Source organism: Talpa occidentalis, unplaced genomic scaffold (genome assembly GCF_014898055.3).
Source record: "Talpa occidentalis isolate TD23 unplaced genomic scaffold, MPIMG_talOcc4v2.1 talOcc4.9, whole genome shotgun sequence".
Taxonomy (NCBI): domain Eukaryota; kingdom Metazoa; phylum Chordata; class Mammalia; order Eulipotyphla; family Talpidae; genus Talpa; species Talpa occidentalis.
This window is the reverse complement of record NW_023605305.1, coordinates 7,978,513-7,990,645: the sequence shown is the minus strand read 5'-3', so window position 1 is coordinate 7,990,645 and position 12,133 is coordinate 7,978,513. Positions and strand designations below refer to the sequence as shown.

General features: G+C 53.4%; 1 protein-coding gene across 1 annotated transcript; it reads right to left on the bottom strand.

The window, feature by feature from the left end:
- Positions 1–6,633: 6,633 nt before the first annotated feature.
- Positions 6,634–11,610, bottom strand: CTRC (chymotrypsin C). Its single transcript, XM_037499668.2, has 8 exons — positions 11,565–11,610; positions 10,876–10,967; positions 10,684–10,781; positions 9,940–10,065; positions 9,098–9,234; positions 8,202–8,347; positions 7,289–7,441; positions 6,634–6,648 (listed from the first exon to the last, which is right to left on the bottom strand). Exons 1-8 carry the CDS (start codon positions 11,602–11,604, stop codon positions 6,634–6,636), a joined length of 807 nt encoding a protein of 268 aa, XP_037355565.1. The 5' UTR covers positions 11,605–11,610.
- Positions 11,611–12,133: the final 523 nt, after the last annotated feature.

Sequence of the window (12,133 nt, the reverse complement as noted above, 5' to 3'; positions counted from 1 at the left end):
TGCGAATTCGATCCCCTGCGGCCAGGGAGCTACCCACATGGTGCAGCAGACCTCTCCTGTCTCGCCCGCTGCTCCCCTCAGCAGTGTATTTCAGTCAGTCTGCCTGTTCTGTTCCCCACTCTGTCTCTGGTGAGTCCTCTCACCCCCCGCACCTCTGGCCTGTACCCCAGCTCTTGTATGCATAAATAAATAAATCTTTAAAAAAAATAGAATCTCGGGCTTGTGGGGCGCGCCCTCACCCATTACCTCTAGATGTTAATTATAGACCCCAGCAGGAAGGATCCTCAATTACAAACACTAAAAGGAAGAATCTTGTTACCTCACCAACAGGAAGAGAAAGTGACCCTACAGGAGAAAGATTTCTTCTTTCCTAGCAAGCCCGTCACCACCCTGAGCTCTCATTTGCCACCAGTGGACTTTCATTTAAAACAACCTCCCATCCTCCCTCATGTTGCTGAGAGTCTCTCTGGTTTTTGCTGTACCTTGTTCTGAACTGCAATGACAATTCCCCAGCTATTCCCAAATAAACCCGTTTTGCTGGTAAAGTAATGGTGGTGTTATTTTTTCCATCATCAGTTGTCTGGACCAAGAGCATCCCATCCAGACCCGCTGACTCAGCTCTGCCGTGGAACAAGCCGCCCAGGTAAATCTGCTCCTTAAACGTTGAGAGGATTTGGGCTGCAGCTGGTTTCAGCTCTCTTTCCCTCGTTTTCTTCACCTATCAAATAGAAACAATAGAAATTCCATCTGTTTGTTAGAATCAAACAGGTTATTTCCCTTAAAACACTGGGCATAGTAAATGTGCAGTAAAATGTTCACTTCTAAATCCTTAGCTCTGTGGATTTCAGGTATCAGAAGAGCACAGAATTCCTCAGACTTTTCCATCAAGGAATCCTGGTAGATCAGATATTGGCAAGTTTTTTCTACCAGGGACCAGACAGCAAATATTTTAGGCGGTGGGCCATACGGTCTCTGTTGTTGCTAAACCCTAAAACTAAACTCTGCTGTTGCAGTGTGAGAGCAGCCATATGGCATTGCCGTGTTCCAATAAAACTTTATTTACAAAACAGAATGGGCTTGCTGGCTCTAGTTTGCAAATGATCCGGGGTCTAGCTGCAGCAGTCACCCAACAGCAAAACATATCTGGAGTCTTATTTCTTCAGCTGGAAAGCTTCATTTGAATTTTGCAGCTTACATCATAACCTAGCTGGGTTTAATATAATTTTTTTTCTTTCCATCCAATCTGCACAGAAAATTAATGCTTTGGGAAGATGCTTGTGTTTATTCTCCGCCTTCACAAGTGTCCCTGGTCCACTACCCTGTGAAGGATTGCAGACATGGGTGCTAATTGACAAGAGCATCGGGGAACTGCTGGGACTGAGGCTACTCTCCTAAGGAACAAAACAGGGAGGGAAGAGGTTTGCTATTAGGAGTCCAGCGTGTGAGGTCAGTCGAGGTAATGGCTCCTCCTATTCACAAATCTGTTATTTCACTGGTTCCCAACAGGGAGGGAGGGAAGGCAGGTGCCCGTTTTACAGATGATGAAATAAAATTGAGAAGTGACTCAGCCACTACCTGTTGGTGGCAGAGGTCAGAGCTCTCAGCCTTCCCGTCTGCTGGCCATAGTTTATTCTGCACAATCTATGCTGTTGCTCCTGTCTGGGATTATGTGGGTTTGGCAATTGCTTCTATGGCCCTGATTCTTAACGCCTCTCTGCATCCACACCTTTACCGTGGCCCTTTGCAGTGTCTTCCCAGGAGAGGTGACAGACATGTGAAGCTGAGTGGCTTCAGCCAGACCCAGACTAGGTCAGCCAACCCCACCCTCCCAGATGTGTGAGTGATTCTAGTCCAAATCGGTGGGGCTGCCTAAGTGACCGCCAACTGACCCCGATTGTGAGCAATAAATGCTTGTCACTGATGTCTCTCTGTGTGTATGTGTGTACGTGCGTGTGTATGTGTGTGCGCGCGTGGACGCTGTAGCGTGGTTGGTGGTTTTGTAGCATTTTTTGTTATTGCAGCAGCAGCTGATTTGGGGTGAAAGATCTTTGTGAGCCTCTGTAAGCAGGAATTCTGTCGGGTTTCTGTCCGCTGGGGTTTGTTGCCAGCTTCGCTCAGGCTTGTCAGAACATCCTCGCTGGCAGAGCCCCCAGACTTCACTGTGTGAGGGGGTCCTTAAGATTTGGGGCTTAATGGCAGCAAACGTGGTGGTTAGTCTCGCAGGCTCTTGCGTCAGACTACATGGGCTTAAATCCCGCGCGATCATGGGTAAGTGTCTGAGCTCCTCTGAGCCTCAGTCTCCTCATCTGTCATGAGGGCTGTAGTGAGATGAAAGGCAGTCGTTGATGTGAAGCCCTCGATGGTGCCTGGCACGCAGGGTACCTAGTGCTCAGCACACGTTAGCCAGGGAGCCTGCGGCAGACATGAGGTGGTTTCTAGTGGGTCCTGAGCACGAAGGGCCCTCAGCCCCCCAAGTCAGGGGTTGCCCTGCCCAGGCAGACGGTGGAGGTGAGAGGATCAGAGCCTAGCTGTCCGCTTTCCTTTGCTTCCAGTCACTGGTTTGTGACCACTTGGTCAAAGCCCACAAATCCTTGCTGTACCCCACCTTTCCCATCCCCAGATCCCAGGGAGTCCTCTTGACCCTTCCCTTTCCTTCCCACAGCAGCTCTGCTGTGCTCTCTGAATTGTGTCAGCAGGGAGGCGGGAGGGTGTATTAGTTTCCTGATGCTGGTATAACAAATTACCACAAAGGCTGTGGTTAAAACACGCACATTTATTATCTTACAGAGCTGGGGAGGCCAGAGGTCCTTATCAGTCTCACTAGGCTAGTGCAGGGCTGGTTTCTTCTGGAGGCTCTAGGACAATCCCTTCCCTTGCTTTTCCCACTTTCTAGAAGTGGCCAGCATTCCTTGGCATGCGGCGCCTTCTTCCATCTCCAAAGCCAGCCGTGTAACATCTTCAAATCTCCTGTCTCTACCCCCTGCTTCTGTCCTTACATCTCCTCTGACCCCGAGTCTCCCCACCCTACATAGGGGTTTGCCCTGCCCAGGCAGACGGTGGAGGTGAGAAGATCGGAGCCTAGCTGTCCGCTTTCCTACCCTTTAAGAAGGACCTTTGTGATTACACTATGCCTCCCTGGATGATCCAGGACCCTCTCCCCCCTCTCAGAGCCTCCCATTAGTCTCAGCTGCAAAATCATGTTTGCCAAATAAGTCACAGGTTCTAAGGATTAGGAGGAGGGCGTTTTTGGGGGCCTATTATTCTGTCTACCACAGAGAGGCATCCCCTCAAACACAGCAGGGGATCTTGTCTCTAAACCTAAGAATTTTCATCCCTGTTGAATAAACAGATCTGCAGCATCTGTTTCATAAGCTAATAAAGTTTTGATAATCTAATCCCATTCCTACAAGCTTATGTAGATTTGGGACCTGGATCTGCCACTCAGTACACAGACCCTCTTAAATAATCACTGAATTCATTGTTTCTGATGTGCTGTACCTCTTCTCTCCATCACATCATTGCCTTGGCCGGGACTACATTCACTTTGGCCTAAACGACTGAAGTAGCCTAATCCACTGGGCCTCCCTGCCTCCACTCTGCCTACTCCCTACAGCTGTTAGAGGAAGCTTTACTGCGCACATCTGATCACTGCTCTCTCTCTCTGAAGCCCTCTATGGCTCCCTGTTGCTCTGAGAATAAAGTTTGAACAACTCCTTACCATTTTTAAGGGGCTTTACCCACTTTCCAGCCCCACTGAGACAGGAATGGCTCAGAGTCTGGAAAGACTGTCAAACATTTCTTTGACTCATTGTTTTTATCAATAACTTTTTTTTTTTTTTGCAAGACATGCATTCTTGCACTATCTCAACAGCTCATTGTTGCATTCCCTTGCAGCTGGAAGGATGAGGCTGAAGGATGCTGAACCCTAACAGGGCAGTGCAGCACTAGGAGCTCGTGCAGGACAGCAATGCCCAAAGGAGTAGCCTGGGACAGAGGATAATACTAAAGTCCTGCCTCTGGGTATGCACGGCAGCTGCACAGAGAAACACTCCAGTACTCCAGGAGGAAGACGCCCAGATGTGAGTTGCCTTGTTTGCTACTTGCCTTGAAGTCTGTACAACCAGGCAAAGCCTTTGCTTGGGGAACCTCTTTCTAGAGGATTCTCCCCGGAGCTCTGTCTCTTGCTCTGTAGCTTACAAAAGCCCCCAGTGCTCTCTCCTCTGCTCCGTGTCTCACGTCCTTATTACATTCTTGAGCGTGGGTCTCACCAGAGGCAGTCAATAACCTCTTCCCGGTAAGGCCATCACACGGCCCTCCCTGCCAGGTCACCAGTCATCCCACCGTGCCTGGGCCTCACCCGTTTTCTCACAGAAAGTACCAGGTCCTGCTACCAGGACCAGTGGCCCTCTGACACCCACCTGGCATCTTAGGGTCTAGGGACACAAGAAGCTTAGTGTCCTCTTCCCGGTGGTGGCTATGACTTTGCTCAGGCTCTTCCCACAGCCAGGATCCCTTCTGTATCCTGGGGTATCAGGTAGGAGTGTGCTGAGCTGCAAGTAACTGATCACCTGAGTGCACTGTTTAAAACACATGCAAGTTTACTGTTTGTGTATACTAAACCCTTCAGAGACGTTGCTGGCATCTGTAACTTGATGGTGTCAGAGCTGGTCACACAGTGGCCACATCAGCTCTGCACCTGGGTCCATATTCATTTTCAGTGCAGGGCAGGGAGCATGGTGGCCAAGCGCATGGACTTTTTTTTTTTTTAAGATTTATTTATTTATTTATGCAAGAGCTGGGGTACAGGCCAGATCCGCGGGAGGGTGAGAGGATTCACCAGAGACAGAGCGGGGAACAGAACAGGCAGACTGATGAAATACACTGCTGAGGGGAGCAGCGGGTGAGACAGGAGAGGTCTGCTGTGCCATGCGGGATTCTCGCTGGCTGGCCGGGATCGAACCCACACTGCAAAGGCTGGGGACAGCTTCACAGTGTGGCGCTCAACCGCCTGTGCCCCCAGGGAGGCCCAAGCGCATGTACTTTGGAGCCAGGTGACCGAAGTCTGGATCCCGGCTCTTCCTAACTTGACAAATCACTAACCCTCTCTGACCTCAGTTTCCTCATCTGTAAACTGGGGGTGATGTTTGTAACAACCTACTCAGAGGGTTATTTTGGGGATTAAGTGAGGGAATACATGTAAAACCTGCCGAAAGTGCCTGCCACATAGTGATGCTCAGTACGTGTGAGCTATTATTTCATTATTAGAGCTGCAAGGGGCCTAAGGATAGGAAGTATTTAGCCTCTCAACGTCCAGTTTAGAGACAGGCTCTGAGGGGGCTGGCATGACATCTGGGTCAGGCAGTACCTTCTGTGCTTGGGGACCTTCCACTCTAATGCAAAGAGTCAGCGTGGGCATCTGCACCTCCAGGAGCCCATCTCGATTCCTCCTGCCAGTGGACACTGGCTTAAGTGTCCCTTTTCTGTGTTCCTGATCTGCATTCCTGCCCTCATACTTATGCCAGGGAACTCGGAGCTCTGTTTAGGGGTCTGGATTCTGCAGAGCTGGGATTTTGTCTGAACCATCCCTGGGTTCCCAGGGCAGAGCTGGGGCCTGGGTTTTGTAGCTGCCATTGCTTGTTGAGCAGATAAAGTCCTTCCTGAGAACAGGCTTGGCATAGAAATGTGTGGGGGCTCACCATGGTCCCCACCTCCTGGAGCCCACATCTGATGGGGAAAGTGTCAGTTCATAGACCAACCAGAGGCAGCTGTAGTCAAGGGCTCTCCCAGAGGAGCTCAGAGACTGGGGCAGATCACTCCAGACCAGGACCTCTAAGGTCAGGGGTGGGGGTACCCCCATGGACTGTCCCTCATTCGACACTGGGCCATTCTCTTTGTTGGCGCTCTTTGCCCTCTAGTCAGCCTCAGAAGGCTCCCTTTCCTGAGTGTCTGTGGCTCAAGCATTGCTGGCCATCTATTCCTGTGACCTGGCCTGGTTCTTTCCTCTCCCTGGATCTGCCTGCACCTCTTAAGATCTGGACTGGGGTCTCCTCCTCCTCCTGTACCCTGACCATCCCTAGCACTGGGCTGGTGTGAGGTCAGGGCTCACGAAACACTTCCCATCCTAGGAGCCCAGACTGACATCAGCCCTGGTGTCTGCTCTGGGTGAGGGCTGCATCAGAGCTGTCCTAGGGCTGAGGGCACCCTCCTGCGGCCTGACCCTCCAGGCTGGGGAGCTGTCCTTGGGGAGACTCCACCTTCCACTGCAGCTGGGGGCCCTGAGGAGTGGGCAGAGACCTCTGTGGAGGCAGGATCAGAAAGAGGGTGACCTGATTGGGGCCACAGCAGTCCACAGCTTGTGACATGTTGGGGTCAAGTGTCTGATGAGTCCTTAACTCCTATCTCCCAGGCACCACGTGATCCTGACATCCAACCCTGGGACTCCTCCAGGGTCCCTTTGCCCTGGCTATGGAGTCTCTTCTTGCATCCCTGGAGTAGACAAGCCCACCCCCTCTGCCCCGCCACACCTCCCTGGCCCCAGAGAGCTCAAACCCACAGGGAGGTGCAAACAAGAATCCAGTCAGCTTGAGGGGGAGGAAGTTTATTGTTGCGGGGCTGGCAGCACAGAAGGTTGACTCACAGCAGCATTTTCTGGGGAAAAAGAAAACAGGGTGAGGGACTCTGGGGTGTGCCCCTATCTGCAGCAGCGCAGGGCTTGACCTGGAGCCCCGGCAGGTAGCATGGGGCCTTGACAAGGCAGCTAGGCTCTGCTATGGTGCTGAGCCCCCTCCACATTTCAAACCACCATGCAAATGAGGTTCATAACACACCCTCCCCAGTATGTGAACCCCCAGCTCAGAGGAACTCTGTTTCCCCACCCCCAAGATATGTATGGTGAACCACTGGGCCCTGCTGTCATGGGGCAATGATTTTCTTTTGGGGGGCACTGTATGGTGCCTGGGATCAGGGCATAAATATTGCTGAAGCCAGTGGATGACTGGGTGGAGTTAATGAACTTCACTGCATGGGACTCAAGGCCTGAATACAGTAAACACTCAGTGCTTCCTGAATGAGTGAGTGAGAGGATGTGTAAGTCTGTGAATGAGCCAGTGACCGAACCAGCAAATGAATGAGTGAAGGAGTAAATGAATGAATGAGTGAATAAGTACATGAAGTAACCAGCCAATGAGTGAATGAATGAATGCATGCATGCATGCGTGAGGGGGTGAGTAAAGGGGGGTGAGGCTGAGGGGCTGGCAGGTGTAAGATGGAGGAGCGGGCAGGCACCCACCTGGTTGATCCAGTCGATGTAGGCAGACACGCGGGTGAAGACGGTAGGCTTCTTGCGGGTGTTGCAGCCCAGCCCGGAGCCGAAGCTTACGATGCCCCGCACCTCCCAGGAGCCGTTGGCAGCCTGGCAGTTCAGTGGGCCGCCAGAGTCCCCCTGTGCCAGAAGGGCAGGTTAGACACTGGCTTCCCCCGGGGCAGCCAGGTGCGCATGGTGCCCCCGGGGCCTCAGCCTGTCCATGACTGGGAAGACGTGGTTTGGGGGTGCCGTGGCCTCATTCTGGGAGCCGCGGGGTTTACTGTGTGGTCTTGCGTGATGATAACCCTCTCTGTGCCTCGGTTTCCCTAGCTGTTGAGGGCACTGGGTCTAAGAGGAGGGGAAGCTGGGGGGTGGGTCGGATACTGGAGCAGTGAGGAAGGTGGCAGAGGGCAGAAGGTGACAATCAGGGTAGCCCCGATTGTCCTAGATGCTTCTGGGTTGTGGTCAGACTCCCTCCGTCCTCCAGCTCACTGTTCGGGTGAGACACACGGGTGGAGATTGCAGAAAAGTCCCTTCTATGCTTGTGGGACTCACTCAGGCCTCCCAGCAGCCCTGCACTTGCTGTATCCCCATCGTATAAGGGGAAAACTGAAGTTCAGAGAGGGTCACCAGGCTGCCCAACGTCACGCAGCTGCTAAGTGGCGGGACAAGGACTTGAACCAGATACTTGAGCTTGACTCTCATTCTTGCCACAGTGCTGGGGGGAAGGTGGCTGTGACAAGTGTCTCCTAAAAAGGCCCAACCAGGGCTCAGTCTTCTTCCAGGGAAAGGGCACACTCATGCGGGTCTCCCCGCTCCCCACCCTCGTTTGCCTGCCTCCCTGCCCCCTTCTACTTGGCCTCCTGGAGTGGGGACGGGGCAGGGCCTGGGGACTCACGTTGCAAGCTGAGATGACGCCGTCACCGCCGGCACACACCATGGTTTCCTTCACCATGGAGCCCCACCAGTCGGCCTGGGTGCAGGTGGCATGGTCCACCACAGGCTGCAGGCCCTGCTGCAGCTCGTTGGCAATAGGGCCGTTGGCTGGGGAGAGACAGTGGTACTGGGAGTCACCCCACGTGGCCCTGTCCCTGCCCAGCCCTGGGCCTTCACGGAACAGAGTCCATGTCAGGCTGGGAGAGCTTCTAGACTTTGTGGGAATCACCCACCTGCCCTTAATCAGAGCCAAGCTTCCCAGTCAGTGGCTGCAAACCAGGGCTCAGGGACCCCTCTGAGGGTGGAGAATAGGCTCCAGGCTGAATTCATGGAAAGCCCTCAAGGAGTAGCCCCTGAGTTGAGTTCTCTTTAATTTGGATTTGGGGTGACGATGCTCTTCTTTTTCCTTGTAGGTCTCTCTCGGCCTTTGGTGTCACACGTGAATTGGTCTCTCCCACCCCAAGATTTTCCCAGTGTTGAGCTATGTTTCCCGCTAAATCCTGTACCTTCACTGATTGGCATTTAACGTTTTAATTCAGCTGGAAGGTGCTTGGGCCTATGATGAACCATCAGATCTAATCCATCACTCCCACTTGGTTTGCTGAGTTTCTTTCAGGGTCGCTTCTGTGGGACTAAGCAGGTGTCAAGCACTTGACAAATTCTAGTCCATTTGAGCCTTACAGGGCCCCTTACAGAGCCCTCATTAGCATGTGCTTAATAAATACCAGCTGTTATTATTACAAAGTTTAAAAAGGCGTGAAGCTGTTTAGGCAGGAGAGGAAAAGCAGAGGCGGGTGGGGGCTGTGCGGGCTGTGCTTCCTCTGGGGAGACCCCCCCATGCTCCAGGGCAGTACTCACTCCAGAGGCGACCCCAGCCGGTGACATAGCAGGCGTAGTCCTGGGGCAGCAGAGTGCCCTCCTGGGGCAGGCAGGCCACCTGGATGGTGTCACTCAGCTCCACGTGACCCGCCAGCTTGATGAGGGCGATGTCGTTGCTGGAATCCAGAACAGAGCTGGTGAGTGGGCAGGATGGCCCAGGCTGGGAGTTGGGGGTAGGCCCTGGGGGGCCAGGGTCCTTCATAGGTACCCTGCCTCTGTCGACAGCCTTGTCAGAGGGGCCTGATGGTCCACCTTCTGGCTCCACCGCCTTCCCCTCTGGATGTGGCTTCTCCGCGTGTATCTGCACGTCACAGCAGGGAGCTGTGCCTTTCTGGATCAACCAGAAAGGAAGCTAAAGTGACTGGGAAATTATAACGATAAGAGGGACACCTCAGGACACCTCTTAGCAGTGTTTGCTTTCAAGGTAACAGGATGCCAGCTGGTGACCCTGGACAGATCAGATTTGCGTCCTAGTTCCGCCATGGCCTGTGTGACCTGGGTCGTGGTCCTTGACCTCTCACTCTCGTTCCCTATTGGGGCTGTGGTGAGGATGACACAAAGCAATGAGGGCACAAGTCAAGGACCCCCTGTGTGAGGCTTCAGGCAAGACCCTGCGGGGCCCACTCAGTCTTTATTCCATGTCCCTTCTGGGGACCGTTGGCCAACGGTGGGGGTGGGAGGGACGTCTGAGTCCACTTAGCATTTTGCCATTTTGCATCCAGGGCTCATCTGTTGGCTGTTCAGGGTAAGGAGGGGGCCCAGGGACAGGGGGAGGCTGACTTGGCAGCTCTGTCTCCGAGGCCGCGGGGCTGGGTACTCACCGCACCAGGAAGGAGTTCCAGTTCTCGTGGACATGGATGGTGTCCACGTCCATGAACACAGAGCCTGCCTCATCGTCCACCACCAGGTTGTTCTTCCCCAGGGCCACGCGGTAGGTCATGGAGTTGCTGATGGAGGAAGGGACTGACCAGTCAGGGTGGCACAGTGGGGCCGAGAGGTGACCCAACCCTGTGCTGTCGTGGGATCACCTGGGGGTGTGTGTGTCCATCCCCATTGGCCCTCCGGGGTAAGGACCCTGGCCTTAGAGTCATGTCCAATTTGACTTCTAGGTGGAGAGCTTTGGGCCTCAGTTCCTTGATCGGTAAGGTGGAATTCAGTCCTGGGCTGCTGCAAGAATTATCCAGTGCAGGCCCTGGTGCTCTGGCCTACAATGTTTTAACCGCCACCTCACTGCCTCCCTGTTTCAACCCTGGCCTCCTCCTTCTCCAAGTTAGCTCATCTACAACAGAATCATCTTTTTCCCTCTTGCTGTCTTGTTTTTCTTCATTGCTGCATGTTATAGATTTATGCGTTGAGTGGTCTGTTCTGTCTTCTGCTAGAACACAAGCTCCCTCCCGGGCACCCAGTAGGTGCACACTCAGTACTTGTGGAATGCCTGAATGAACAACTGAGTTTCTGGATGTGAGGGGCTTATTTAGCTCAGTGCCTGGAGCATGTAGGAGGTGCCAAATTGAAGCAGCTTTGAGGCTCCCGCCCCAGGGCATTGGGGTTTTATCCCCGGTCACCTGATGCAGTGGGCAGCTGTCAGGACGAAGTTGCTGGCAATCAGGGTGCCACCGCATGTGTGCCTCCATGTGTCATCCCTGAGGTACTGGAGGGAGATCTGGAAGAGGGAGAAAAGGGCCACATGTCAGGCCCTGGGATCTCTCCCCGGTACCTTCTCTATCCCACCTCCCAACCTGTTGCAGCACACTTACCTGCCAGGGCCAGCTGTGAGGACGGGCATTGTCTCCTCCCACCACCCGGGCAGCTAGGTTGGGCAGGTAGCTGGGAACCCCGCAGCTGGTGGCTGGGGAGACAGGGAAGCATATAAAATGGGGATATTAATAGACCCTGGCCCTGAAGGTTGTTGCAAGGACCCAACTAGTTCCTGCATATAAAGGGCTTAACACATAAGAACGGCCATTATTATTACTGTTGTTAGCGGGAAGGACTGCTAAGCAAGGAGCCCTTGGCTCTGTCTCTCTCATGCCAAAAGAGCCGTGGCATTTATCCAGGTGAAGGAGCTTGTTCAGGTCTCACTGAGAGTGAGTGGCATTCAAGTTAAATTCTTTAATTCCTAATCTGGGAGATTCTTTAATTCCTAATCTGCCCAGGATGAGGCATCTTCCTTGTCCCCAGGCCCAGACCCTGGCTTTAAGCCTCACCTGGGGAGGTTAGAGCCTCAGCTTTATTTTGCAGATTCAGAAGCAGGGCTGCTAAGTGGGCCAGTGGCTCATCTGACGCGTAGCTTGGCAGTGATATCTGGGCCTACTTTGGACCCCAAATCTCCTTTCCTGGAGTCCTGGAGAGGAGAGGGCCCCTGCTCTGACCCCTCTGTGTCCCCAGGAGGCCAGCCCGAGCTCACAGTCCCGTGGCTACAGCTGATCCCTGACCCCCCACTCACCACAGGCCAGGAGGGCAGCGAGGACGGTGAAACGCAGCATGGTGACTGTGCTTGGGACTGAGTTCCTGAGGCTTTGGCTCCTGCAGGGGTGCACTTATAAGCGGGAGGGGGGTGTGGGGCCACCTAGTCAAGGCTGAGCCTCCCCTTGGGGAGAAACCTGTTCTAATAAGTCCTGTTCCCTGACCTTGGATGGTTACTGTTTAATTTGGGCTGATGAAGGGGCTGGCTTAGGGGTATGGAATTCTCAAATGTCTCAAAACAGAGAGATTCCAAGGTTGGCAGGTTTTCTGGGGTCCCCACCACTCCACTTGGTGTGTGATCTCATTTTCTCTCCCTAACTCATCCTGTTTAGTTATCATTTATTGGGCACCTACCATGTGCCTGGCACAAAGCCCCATATTCCTCGCCACCACTCAATTCTTCTAACCTGAAGTAGACCCCCGTTTTTGTGTTCATTGAGCATCGCGTGAGGGCGTGGTCTGGATTGCAGGTGCATCGTTGCGAAGCTACGTGTGTATCTGCTACCTTAAGTTCTCCACTGAGGTCCAGTTCCACCCCTCACCTTGCCG